Genomic DNA, 13,729 nt, shown 5'->3' on the forward strand with positions numbered 1-13,729 from the left:
AACATACCATCAATAATTAAAAGTTCACTTTCCAATTCATTTTTTATATACCTACCGAGCTTTGCTATAAGCATTATTATGTTGAGACTGCGTGTTGTTGTTAGCAATCACAGAAATATGCTGCTCTTTTTTATCCTTCGACAAGGTTCCATTTTGGTACACAAACTTGGTCTTGAATATTTCAAGCTGAATAGCGCTCAAGTTCGGAGTTCCTAACTGAGAATTCTCATAGGCGTTCTTGAACCTCGCTCCAGTTACAACATAGTCCTTTCCCACAACGATTTCATCCAGATACAAGCTTTTTTTCTCGTTGCTCAAGAAGGTGTAGTCTTCATTGAAAATCAGCCCAATTTGCTCCGGTCCTTTGACCCTCCAGAATCCACCTTCTGGAGTGTTTTTCCGGTAGACCAGGTCATCTAACGGGACCCAACGGCGAGTACTCGTGTCTATTTCTCCTCCCGGTAGAAGACGAGCTTCTTCGATTTGGACGTGGACCACGTTGTCCTTCTTGCGGAGCCTCATGTTTGAGACGACCCTTAAAAAAAACCAAAGTTATCATCAATACCGTTTATTTTTAAACATCCAGACGGAATTTTGGGTAAACTTACATGTTATTGTCGACATCAGTGAATTGAGGAATCAAACTGATGGTCCTAGTTGCGGTGGATTCAGCTCCTTCTGCTGAGCATTGACACAAACACTCAATGCACTTGGATTCCTTCATAGTGTCGACCCAACGTCCATCACAATTCATACGGCTGCTTTTGTCCGTTAAACTTTCGATCCAATGATACCTCGTCGCTGCGCCTTCGTGCTGCAAAAAAGATCATAATTAAATTCGATTCAATACTCCAATGATAAATTGGTTTTCTAGTTTTCTGGTTGAACTTACCGCTTCGCAGAATTCATAGTAATTCTTAACTTCGCAATTGTGGATCCGACCATTGCACTGCTGCTTCGGACAATATTCTTTAACTGTCAAAGCGTCTTTGTTCCTGACATCTTTCTTGCAGGCGAGTTTGTTGACAGTATCAATTTTCGGGCATGATCGAGAGCAGCGGTTACCAATCTGGTCGGTACTCAAGTAGATTATGCTGAACAAATTTGTCAAGGAGAAAGTGTTGATGTCTAAAAATGGTAAGATATATAAGCCAATTGCATGGAAAATTAAATCTTTTTGATAAATAAAATTAATTACCCAGCATGTACTCAGGAGGATCGCATTCGATGATTTCCGTAGATGCAAATGCCATCGCTTTTTTCATCGCGACCAAATGGTTTGTAGCCCTGTTGACGTACTGACGGAAATTTGTAAGTATATCATTCTTTGCTGATCTGTCATCTGAAAGGAAATAAATAAATCATGAGCCGAGATTTGTTTAATTATAAAGAGATTGTCAAGTGAATAATTGATCATACTTTTTTGGGTTTCGAAGTACTTGTGGGCAATAGTCAGCATCACTAAGGCACGGTACTCGTTGATGGAGATCAAGTTATAAATGCGCTTGAGACGATTCTGGTAAGTGTCACTCAAACCGCATCTTTCTTCAAATGACATTATCTGAAAAGGTTAAAAGTTATAGTAACTTATCGACAAAATCCATACAGGAAATTAGACTAGATTCCCACATGGTAGTTTTCAATGGATTTCATGTTTTCTTTTCCATGTACGGATTAGTTAAACAGTCCCTTTCTTTATCCAGTACATCTAAGTCACAGAAAGAATAAAAAATTTTTTATCGAAAACACCCATGTTCATAGATTTCGACATGGTATTTTCGGATGGATTCCTATATGCTTTCCTGTAGGATTTTCATGTAATTCTGTAGGAATCCACCAACAAAAATTGATATAATTACATATAGTTTTATGTAATTATATATACTGCCGTAGGCCAGAAAAAAACAACTGGGTACATCGAGGGCTTGAACCGCGAACTTTGCGCTTGTCAATCTTCCGCACCACCCAGTTGTCCAAGATCTTTAATTGATATTATATACTTAAATGACACTCAAGTATAGCCTATCAAAAACATCCATGTAGGTTTGTATGGGAATCCACATGAGAAAGTATGGATTCATATAGGAGATATGCAATCCATAAGATTCAATGTAGGAATCCGTGGATTTATATAGGAATCCATGTGTCTCACAGTTTTTTATGTGGATTTCCTATGAGATAATCTATGAAGCCTTGCCATGTGGATTTCCATATCGTAATCCAAATACCCTTCCTGCGGATTTCCATATGAGAATCCGTGTACCATTTCCTGTATGGATTTCTATAAACATCCATAAATTACTAAAATAATTCGAAGGCTTACCTTTCCCTTTTTATTGAAGGCATCGAGGAACCCATTGTACAGAACAGATTCCTTGGTTGTAAGCATCTTCTCTATCGCAGAAAGGCTGTTAGAAATTTCCTCAGCACCGTTGGATAAGGTAGTATTAAAGAGATTCTCGTAGGTCATGGGCGTCAAGGGAGTCTTGGGATTAAGATTTTCTATGTACCCATCATACATATTCTGAATTCTCCTCAAAGCCTCAGCGAGCAGGCTTGTGGATTTCCTGAACTTACTTTCGACTTTAAGTCTATCAGCCAAGTTGTTCATCAATTCGGTAACCTTGGTTTCGATGGTAGCTGTTATCTTTGGAAGTTCATCCAGGACGTATTGCGACTTTATCAAAACTTTGTTTAAGTTCAAGTTGGTTCTTTCCGTATGATTCAAAGCTTCATCGGCAATATGGTCTATCTCAAATAATCGCTGATTGACGTTTGCCGCCTGGTCCTCGGTTTCCTTTATGAATATCAGAGTTTCGTTCTTCAATTTGTCGTGATGCTGTATATACTTGTTTATTTTTTCGATTGACTGCAAAGTTTCATTGCTTAGAGCGAATGGATCTTTGATTTGGTTATGACCCGGCGCTATGTCTTCCAATATGGTGTTGATTAGACCTCGACCGGCTTCAACCATAGGTGCGATAGCCATCAGAGGAACTCCTGCGCTGATGTCTTTTATTCCGAGAGCCAGGACCAGGCTCACAAATATCCACTTGCTCATTTTTAAAGATTCGGTCTTTTGATCAATACCTGAAAATTCAATATCGAAATTAATTGTATTAATAAAATTAAAATTAAAATAATAAGACCTACCTAGATGATGATCAAGAAGTGAACAAACGCCTCTAGCTCATTAATTTAATAACTTCAAGAATTCACTGACAAGACACTCTGGATACTAAAGTTTAATGTCGAGCGCGTCATATGCTCTGATAAGCTTCGATCCCCTCCTTTCCTCCCGCTATTATTATTATTGTTATTATTTAGTAACAAAGAGGGCTAGGTAGTGGACAACTCACTCATTTATATTAATTAGTATCTTGACTGGGGATTTAATCTAACGACTTTTATCTAGATACTTTTAAACGTCAAAATTGACGAGCAAATCAGCGCGGAATGTTTAGGCCTACCCCCACTTCTAGTCCCGCCTCCCACTCCTCGGCCTCAAGGCTTTGCTGCACTCAGGGGGGAGAGGGCAGTCAAAATATTGAAGTTATTAAAATAAAACGACTATTGGGGTGATGAAAGTTAATACGTCGTTAAAAAATAAAGAATTCGTGGCGGCAAACTATAATTAAAGATCTACTTAATGATTATCGATACTCTATTAAAAATAAGTGATAAAATGTTTTATTGACGTCAGCAAATAATGTAATGTAAATAATGTCGGGATAAATTTAAAAATCTACTTAATGTTTATCGTTATTCCATTAAAACTAATTGATAAATCGCTTGAAGCGTTAATCTAATTTAGACACATTGACGTCAATAACATAAATTTATCCATTGAATTGATATAATTTATAATCAAGATATTGATACAGCTTAAGGGTTGGACAAAAACTACGTCAATATTGATATAATTATTTTTTTATTGAAAAACCGTCCAAAGCTACAAAATAATGATCTTACATACGATAAATGTTTCAATGCCACTTGTAGCTTTCTATTTTTTCGTAGCTTAGCTCGTAGGTCATTGCAAACGAGTGATCTATACCCAAAAGTTTAGGCGCAAGGAATCCTCCGTAGCCTCTGCTGCTGCGATGTAATATTCCGATTCCACTTAAAGCAGTGTGACTCGCGATTCCAGCAGGCCTTGAGTCAAAGAAGGGAATCGTCATGTGATCAGGGTTGTCATTTCCAGACGCTCTGAACATTAGGAACTGGTTCGCTCCAGAAACATCAACATTTCTCAACGAGCCCATAGGATTTCCGCGACCATTTAGATTTGCCTCCGTTCTAAGTAAATAAAAACAAATAATTAGCCTGGAACTAACAAAAAAACCCAAATTTCGAAAAAAATACTTACAAAGAAGGTACGGTGCAATAAGTACAGCGACTTTCTTCATAGTCGTACCATTTATGAGCATTAGGCTTTTCGTGGCGGACCTCGCCTGTGAAATAGTCGAATTTGGTTGCGTGGACCATAATGATAAGCTTACTGGGGTCTATACTGTTGTCTTTTTTGAGGAAGAACCTGACGCCTGTTACTACTTTATCAGTGTCTACTTTAATGTCATGAAGCATCAGCCTGCGATTGTCGTGGCTTAGGAAGGTGAAGTTGTCATTAGGAATCAGTGGAAGCAGGTCGTTGCCGTCAACAATTGAGAAAGAGCCCTCAGGAGTGTTTCGTGAGTAAACAAACTTCTTAAGTGGGACCCAGCGCTGACTACCGTGCTTGATTCTGCCTTCTGGAAGCAACTCTCCTTCCTCGATTTGAATATGGACGACATTGTCCCTCTTCTGGAAGCGAACGTTGGTAACGACCCTGGAATATAAGCTTATGATCAATCAGATCTCTTTAAGGGGTTAGGGGTAGACAGAATTTTCAAAAAATCCATTATTTTTTTTTACATTTTCGTTATGTGTAATATTTAAAAAATATTCTCTGAAAATTTCAAGTCGATCCGATAATTAGTTTTTGAGTTATTCGACAAATAACAAAGAGAGCTCGGGTACTTCAAAGCGCTCGGGAGCAGATAGCTAGCGGCAGCTTCAAGAAACCCCCTTTTAGGGTTCTATTGTCATCCTATTCTGGAATTATAAAAGCAGATCCTTACAAAAATACAACCATAAATAAAAAGGAATGTATAGGCCATGTTCAGAAGCGGATGGGGACTCGACTGCGTACTCTGAAAACTAAACAAAAAGATCTTAGTGGTAGAGGTAGGCTTACAGGAAAAGTAATAGACAAATTAACTGTGTACTATGGTTTATCAATACGTCGTCATTACGATTCTATTGAAGATATGAAATCTGCTATTATGGCAACTTTTTACCACTACGGTTCGACTGATGAAAATCCGAATCATGATATGTGTCCCAAAGGCGAAGATTCTTGGTGCTCTTACCAGCGCGCTGAAGCAAGTGGAGAGCTTGATACTTATACTCAAGATTATTCTCCCTTACCTCCTGATGTTTCAAAAGCTATTAAACCGATTTACGACGATCTCAGTAATGATAATTTACTTTCAAGATGTGTATGTGGATTCAATCAGAATAATAATGAGAGCTTCAACCAACTAGTGTGGAAAATATGCCCAAAAACCGTGAATACTAGTTCTACTATCGTACAAATTGCTGCATACATAGCTACTTGTATATTTAATGAAGGTACAAATTCATTATTAATGATTATGGATACCCTAGGACTTAATTGTGATGCTACACGTGTGAAAGTGGCAGATCAGCGCGCCAACGACAACACTCGGGAAGGCAGAATGCTTCGTAGGCAACAGCAAATTGATGTTTTGGAAACTTCCACAGTGGCTGAAGAACTATTATATGGCCCAGGAATAGATGACTCGATGTAAGTAATTTAATAATTCGTATTTCTGTACGTGAATCTAGTGTGAAACTTTAAACGCGTTTTTCTCAAAACTATGTTTTTTGAACTGGTGACAACTGTAACTCGAAAACCGCTCAATAGATTTTAATAAAATTTATACAGCTTTTAGAATATATAATAAACTCGGGCCTGATCGAAGGATTTTTTTTTTTTTTCAAAAATTTCGATTTTTTAAGACCAATTAACTGTTGATTTTTTCCCAAAAATCTAGACAAAAATTTCCTGAGAAATTGGAAATAAAATTTTTTTTTTTTTGAAATTTTCGTGACTTCAAGTCAAAACATTGTAAAATAATGCCATATTACTACTTTTGTAAAATAACATGATTTAATAGCAAAAAAAAAATACTGAAAATTCTCATTTTTTCGTGCCTCTGACTACTTCTAACCCCTTAAGATCAACAGTGATATCACTTACATGTTGTTTTTGTAATCAGACATCTGGGGAAGCAAACTAACGGTCCTGGTCGCGTCAGACTCAGCTCCCTCTTCGGAGCACAGACACATGCAACTGTCGCATCTGGCTTGGGTCATCGTGTTAATGTAGTTGCCGTCGCAGCTGCTGATCATCGATTTGGAAGGATTTTCTGTGATCCATCTGTAGCGCTGCTCATTTGGAATTTGCTGGAAAGAAACGATTGGTTGACATACTGTGCTTAGTTATGAAACTGTGAGATAGAAGGGAACTTACAGATTCGCAGAAACTGTAGCTGTTGGCTTTTTTGCAGGAGTGGAGCCTTCCTTTGCACTGGAATTGAGGACAGTAATAAGGAACTACATCACCGGATTGGCTTTCGGGAACAGAAACGCACTCTAGATCTCTTTTTACGTTAATCTGGTCGCAAGTAGCGTCGCACCGAATGTCGAGTTGAGCGACGTTTATATAGTAGGCTCCAAAGAGGTTGTTGAGTTCAAAGTTGTTGTCATCTGGAACAATAGAGGATGTTAGACTGTTTTATCAAAAGAATTCATGTAAGTTTGGATGGAAGTAGGGAAATAGTATGGGTTTATATAGAAATCCATACAGGAAATGGTATATGGATTTCTAAATGGGAATCCACAGAAAGGGTACTTGGATTACTATATGGTAATCCACATAGATAATCTCATGGGAAATCCACATAAGAAACTGCGAGACACGTGGATTATCAAAGTTTCCTATATGGATTCCTATATAAATCCACAAATTTCTGCATTGAATCTTATGGATTGCATATCTCCTATATGAATCCATACTTTCTCATGTGGATTCCCATGGATCCCCATACAAACCTACATGGATGTTTTTGATAGGCTATACTTGAGTGTCATTTAAGTATATAATATCAATTAAAGATCTTGGACAACTGGGCGGTGCGGAAGATTGACAAGCGCAAAGTTCGCGGTTCAAGTCCTCGATGTATCCAGTTGTTTTTTTCTGGCCTATGTCAGTATATATAATTACATAAAACTATATGTAATTATATCAATTTTTGTTCCTGGATTCCTACAGAATTTCATGAAAATCATACAGGAAAGCATATAGGAATCCATCCGAAAATACCATGTCGAAATCTATGAACATGGGTGTTTTTGATAAAAAATTTTCTATTTTTTCTGTGACTTAAACACGCATAAAACGATTTTGTTGAAATAACAAAAGACGGGATAACTGAAAAATTTGTTCCGGTAACAAATGAGTGTAGTTATAGCAACAAATTCATTAGTTGTATTAAGAAAATGTTTTAACTTGTACTAACAAACCAATTTGTTAATTCACAAAATCAATTTGTTGTCCTAACGAAATCATTTTGTTGCTGTCATAAAATGACTTTGTTGCTGTTACAAAATGATTTTGTTGCAATAACAAAACTAATTTGCTGCTTAAATATTTTCCAAATCAGCTATAGCTGATTATAGCATATTTTTTAAATTATTTATTCTCTTAATTACTTTAACAAATTGTCTTTGCTACTCCAACAAATTCTCTTTGTTATTTTAATAGCATAATTTTGCTGTTTCAACAATAGTATATTACACACCTAGGGAAGTAAAGTAAGAAATGTCTCAGATCACATGTAATTGTCGGCCGAGGCGAAGCCAAGGTTGACAAACATATGATCTGAGGCTTTCTTATTTACTTCCCGTGGAGTGTATACTATTTTTTGCTCGACAAAGGCAGAAAGCGGCAACTTTGTTTAGCGCAGCGGGACGAAAGTTGCCACTTTCCGCCCGGAGGGCAAAAAAAATTTTTATACCCACTAAAGTATTTTGTCGAATCTACTTAAAGATTTTGCTATAGTAACGAAACTGTTTTGTTGTTATAACATATTAATAACTTTGTTATAACCTAAATTTTGTTATTTTAACTTATAGTTTGTTATCCCTATGTTAACAAATTCATTTGTTACCACAACATATCTTAGGTTATCTTAACAAAATTTTTTTCTGCGTGAATGTACTGGATAAAGAAAGGGAATGTTTAACTAATCCGTACATGGAAAAGAGAACATGAAAATCCCATAGGAATCCATCCGAAACTACCATGTGAGAATCTAGTCTAGTTTTCTATATGAATCTTTATGATTGATTACCTTTTAAGTGAACAGCAGGGTCGCAGCGCATGATATCAGTAGGTATTTTTGCGAAGGCTTCTTTCATAATCCTGATGTAGTCTTGAGATTTATGGATTAATTTCTCCACAAACTTGTTGACATCATTTCTTATGTTACCTAGAGAACAATAACGCGATTAATAGCAGAAAGGTGGAAAGTAGAGAAGTTATAGTTAAGGTTTAGTTATATTACCGTTTTTTACTGGGTCTATAATGGATATGTACTTGTAAGACACAACCTGCATGAGAAAATGCCGAAATTCAGTAATCATCACCAAGTTATAGATACCCTTGAGCTTATCTTGAAACGTCGAGTCTTTGTCGCATTTCTCTTCAAAACTTTGTTGCTAATAAACAAAAAGAGTTCAAAAAATTACTAATATGTCACTATAACACCTAAAAGTAGCTGATTATCTTTAATAAGTTACAACACCAAGTGAATTAACTTACTTTAACGTAACTGACAAATGTTGATGGCAGATCATCAGTAATGGCTGATTTCTGGAATAACGCCCATATATTTTGCATAATATCTCTGGGCTGACGGTTCTTGTAGGAAACAATCGACTTAAGAAAGTCTTGGAAACTCCTTTCACTCATACTCTCCCTTTTCGTTGTGCGCTTCACCAGGGTCTCAAAACTGTCGCTAATTTCTACAATGTCTTTGTGCAGGGCTTCCATATTACTGTCGAGATCCGCCATTGTTCCTAGCTTACGAACAGTGTCGTTAATTTGGAGAGTCAGCACATCTGTTACGGAATACGTAAGAATATTTGTCTTCTTGATAACATCGTCAATTCGGTTCATCATATCCAGAACTTGAATTTCACGAGTTTGTGCTCCAATTGTCATTTTTTTTAAGTTATCAGCGGTCGTTTTAAGTTTCTTTTCCAACTCCATCGTTCGATCTTTAGAGTCATCAACTTTTTCGTAAATTTCTTTCAGCTTTTTATTTTGCCCCAGAAGATCATTTTCAAACTGTCTGTACTCCTTAGAGTGATCTGGCGCCAGTTTCTGGGGTACAAACACCCCAACAATGTCTGCTACAGTCCCAATAATATTTTTCACTATCGAACCGATATTGAAGATGTTTCCAAAACTGAAAGCTTGTGCTTCAGGATAGCTGGCGCTAATCAGAAGGACCAGCAGTGCTAATGCCGGTAGTTTTCCCATTGCTAAACAAACATTATTATTGAAAAAATAGTAGTTACAATAACAACAAAAAGACCTACCTGATGATTAAGAAAGGAATAAACGCCTCTGGTTCATTAATTTAATAACTTCAAGAATTCACTGACAAGACACTCTGGGTACTAAAGTTTAATGTCGAGCGCATCATATGCTCTGATAAGCTTCGATCCCCTCCTTTCCTCCCGCTATTGTTATTATTGTTATTATTTAGTAACAAAGAGGGCTAGGTGGTGGACAACTCACTCATTTATATAAATTAGTATCTTGACTGGGGATTTAATCTAATGATTTTTATCTAGATACTTTTAAACGTCAAAATTGACGAGCAAATCAGCGCGGAATGTTTAAGCCTACCCCCACTTCTAGTCCCGCCTCCCACTTCTCGGCCTCAAGGCTTCGCTGCACTCAGGGGGAGAGGGCTGTCAAAATATTGAAGTTATTAAAATAAAACGACTATTGGGGTGATGAAAGTTAATACGTCTTTAAAAAATAAAGAATTCGTGACGGCAAACTATAATTAAAGATCTACTTAATGATTATCGATACTCTATTAAAAATAAGTGATAAAATGTTTTATTGACGTCAGCGGATAATGTAAAATTTTGGAGATCACGAGTTCGAAAATGAATCATGACTAAATTTAGAAATGAAATTAATGAACCAAGCTAGGAATAGATCCTGGATCTTCCGATTAGGTCGGGTGCTCTTCCAATGAGTTGAATATTGATTTATTTGATTAATTCATTAACTAAGATTTGGTTCTAGCGTTGATGAGACGTATCCATGCCAAATTATCGGGATAAAATTCAAAATTAATGGTTTGTAAAATTATTTGTCGGTTATTGGATTGGGTTTAGCTGTAGTTGATAAAGTTTGTAGAAATTATAAGTTCATCAATATTGTTGTAGATAAGAAAAAATCGAATAACGATAATAAGAATAAAAGTACAACGTGGCTGCATTAAGCTCCCCATGATTGACAAAACGCTAGAAGCGGTAATAAAATATGATTTAAGGGATCTAATTTGAAAAGATTACTTACCGATTTTTTTGCAATTGCCGCCCTTTTGTTTGCAACCCTTACGGACAATTTGGACACTTTATAGAACTTTGGGATACTTATATTAAACTGGCATTTAATTTATGATCTACTGATTATCAGCTAGCCGCCATAAATTAAACGGAAGAATTTTTATTGGAATTCTCGGAATCATTATCTAATATTTGTCACCTCATAGGTCAAGAGATAAACTAGATCATTTTTAAACCAGAGATTGAAAAATTTTGCTTTTCTACAATAATTTACATAATTTGAAGGATGTTTTTGTCGAATTACTGATATTAGCCTATTTTTCTTAAGATATGAATTAAAAATTAATTATTGACGTCATTATAGACGCAAAAGACGAAAACAGTTTTATCAACGGTTAAATTAATTCTATTAAGTTAAAACGCGTACTTTTCGTTAATTATGTTTTGACTCATAGCTTTTTGATGTTCTTAAGTGAATTTTGTTTTTTATCAAACGTTAATTATAATTAATTGATAAAATATCTCTACTGAGTCTTATTTTTGTTATTCTTTGTCGCTTTTGTAATATGGACTGCCATCTGTTGTAATGATAAATAACTACTGAGATTTAGAAATTTTATAGATTATTTATATGTTCTAGTTTATCTAAGATTTCTTCTATTTATTTGTATTATTAGGAGTTATCAGTTAGATTTTTCTTAGTAGTTTTAGTTTAAGGATGAGATACGAAAAAATTGGCTAATGAATTTTTTTCAAAAAAAGGTCTCTTATAGTTTCTTTATATTTTTGATTTTTAACCCAGAATTTTTATTTTGAAACTCCAATTTTTCTGAAAACACTCCAATTTAATAAATAATGGACGTCCAGGAGTTTAAATAGGCATTTTGACTAAAGGATCTAAGATATGACAAAATAGATGAGAAACTTTGCAGAGGATTAAATTTCCTAAAAAAAAGGTCTCATAATTTTTTGATAAATATTTATTAAATCCTATGATGTTAAAAATCATTTATTAACAGTTAATTAAGCTTATTAATTATAAACAAATCCTCCTATCAGTGTGTTATTTACTCTAACAGGTTATGGGCCCAGATTTGTATTTTAGTATTTTTACAAATCCTTCTGTCAGTGTATAAAAAAGATCTTTTATAATTTTTTTTTATCTTTAAGGAGATCCAAGTACCCTCCTAGTGTAAAAAATGTCTATAAAAAAATGATACGTAGAAATACTTTTGTTATTTTAAAATTAATTTTTAAAAATTAATAACATTTTTGAGGAAATTTCCGATAAATTTACTCATTAAATAATTATTAACATTTAATTGACTAATAAAAAATATAGCGCTCTGAATTACCAGTATACACTTGACTACACAAAAAGAGTGTCCCTAACCTTCAAATTTATTTATGTTTACTGTCTTACTAAAATGACTAAGATGTTCTAGCATTTAAAAAACCGCGGTTACTTATGCGCATGAGTAACTGCGCAAGCGGTGTTGCCAAGTCAAATACAAGACTTTAAAGAACGCAAGTTCCGAGTGATTTTTCATAAATTATATAAAATATCTCCGTAATACGTTCGAAAAGCTAATTTTTTATTGTTTAAATCGAAAGCTTATTATTTTTTCAATCAAATTCAATGGAAATAAAATTTTTTTTAAATCGTTGATTGCATTAAATTCTTAACCAAATACTGGTGGAATCTCTATTCATATAAACATTACAATATTCAACCTAATTATTTGATTAAATAACCCGGAAACCTGTTTTTTAATTTTTTTATTAATTATTAGGCTACGTAGATTGAATCTACAAATTTTCAGGAAGTTTTAAAAATTTATATCTCCTTAAGGTAGTATGATTGTTGCATTCCGAGATCAAATTAATAGATATATTTTTTTTTTTGCAAGAGATCACTCGAAAAATAGTATAAAATATAAAATTATTTATAATCAGAATTTAATTGATTAAATTCAATTGATAATTATGGTCAAATAATTATAATAATATAACTATTAAAATATCAACTGACAAGTACTGGGCTGTCACAAAACAATAACAACTGTTATAGGTTATGTAAGGTCGGTACTTAAAACAATTGCTCACGGTGTTCATTTATTGTTTAAATTTGCAAATATCACTTCAATATATTAAATCTGCTATAATTTACGTGAACTTTTAATCCTATATTATAAAATAGATGAAAATCTTGAAGTTAGTCAAAGGTCGAAACTCGCAAAAAACGGGCCACGATTCATTATTGGTTAAAATTTAGGCGCGCGCGTAGCGCGCTATTCAAATTTCTAGTGTGTGTTTAATAACAATTTATTTTAATGCAAAAAAACTTTATGATTATATTTCAATTTCAAATTTGCCGCGCACCGAGAAGTCGCCATTTTTCCCCTGATAAAGGTGGGGGAGTAATGTCTCCGACAAATAACAAAGATAGAAACCAATTTTTGATATTAAAAAATTAATTAAATTAAAACTATGTGGTAAATCGTTATCAAATTTTGATAGAATATGAATGAAACATTGTTCTATCTATTGGAAAGTTTTTTTTATTGGGTCAAGCTGGCCGATTTTTTATAAATCCTCTATTTCCGGAATTATTGAACAAGGACACTCATAAGAGACCGTGTATTTTTACAAAATTTTAATTAATTATATCTCTTAAACGGTGTGGTAAAAAAATCTTATTTTTTTTCTATAGATGTATTAAATTATAATCTTTCGAATGAATATAAAAAAATATGGGGTCAAGTTGAAGTCATTTGGAGCCCAAATTAGATTAAGTGTTACTTTTTGAAATATATTATCTACAAGTGATTTTTAAATTTGCCGCGCTTAGTACTACAAGTCGCCATTTTGTGGCGCGGGAATTACAGCCGCCATTTTGTCGAATACTGTTGACAATCTCTTTTTTTTTTATGATTTCTAATGAATTAACCTATAAAATAATTTTATGCAACAAAAACTTGAATAATTATTTTTTGAGTCGATTTTA

At 34.4% G+C, this 13,729-nt stretch overlaps 2 protein-coding genes across 4 annotated transcripts in view; both read right to left on the reverse strand.

The window, feature by feature from the left end:
* Positions 1–3,301, reverse strand: part of LOC123268200 — a 3,793-nt gene extending 492 nt beyond the window's left edge. The window contains exons 1-7 of one of the 2 annotated variants that reach the window (XM_044733122.1): positions 3,154–3,301; positions 2,324–3,090; positions 1,420–1,561; positions 1,199–1,342; positions 893–1,128; positions 609–814; positions 56–535 (exon numbers count right to left, since the gene is read on the reverse strand). In XM_044733122.1, the coding sequence (XP_044589057.1) occupies positions 56–535; positions 609–814; positions 893–1,128; positions 1,199–1,342; positions 1,420–1,561; positions 2,324–3,061 (1,946 nt within the window). In that variant the 5' untranslated portion in view covers positions 3,062–3,090; positions 3,154–3,301. Of the gene's footprint in view, positions 1–55; positions 536–608; positions 815–892; positions 1,129–1,198; positions 1,343–1,419; positions 1,562–2,323; positions 3,091–3,151 lie in introns of both variants that reach the window. The other variant, XM_044733124.1, reaches the window with a different exon arrangement.
* LOC123268202 overlaps positions 1–10,865 on the reverse strand; it is a 21,513-nt gene extending 10,648 nt beyond the window's left edge. The window contains exons 1-9 of one of the 2 annotated variants that reach the window (XM_044733127.1): positions 10,733–10,865; positions 9,733–10,110; positions 8,951–9,675; positions 8,694–8,847; positions 8,481–8,618; positions 6,599–6,834; positions 6,326–6,531; positions 4,370–4,828; positions 3,973–4,299 (exon numbers count right to left, since the gene is read on the reverse strand). In XM_044733127.1, the coding sequence (XP_044589062.1) occupies positions 3,987–4,299; positions 4,370–4,828; positions 6,326–6,531; positions 6,599–6,834; positions 8,481–8,618; positions 8,694–8,847; positions 8,951–9,673 (2,229 nt within the window). In that variant the 5' untranslated portion in view covers positions 9,674–9,675; positions 9,733–10,110; positions 10,733–10,865 and the 3' untranslated portion in view covers positions 3,973–3,986. Of the gene's footprint in view, positions 1–3,912; positions 4,300–4,369; positions 4,829–6,325; positions 6,532–6,598; positions 6,835–8,480; positions 8,619–8,693; positions 8,848–8,950; positions 9,676–9,732; positions 10,111–10,732 lie in introns of those variants that run through there. The other variant, XM_044733126.1, reaches the window with a different exon arrangement.
* Positions 10,866–13,729: the final 2,864 nt, after the last annotated feature.

This window comes from Cotesia glomerata, linkage group LG6 (genome assembly GCF_020080835.1).
Source record: "Cotesia glomerata isolate CgM1 linkage group LG6, MPM_Cglom_v2.3, whole genome shotgun sequence".
Taxonomy (NCBI): domain Eukaryota; kingdom Metazoa; phylum Arthropoda; class Insecta; order Hymenoptera; family Braconidae; genus Cotesia; species Cotesia glomerata.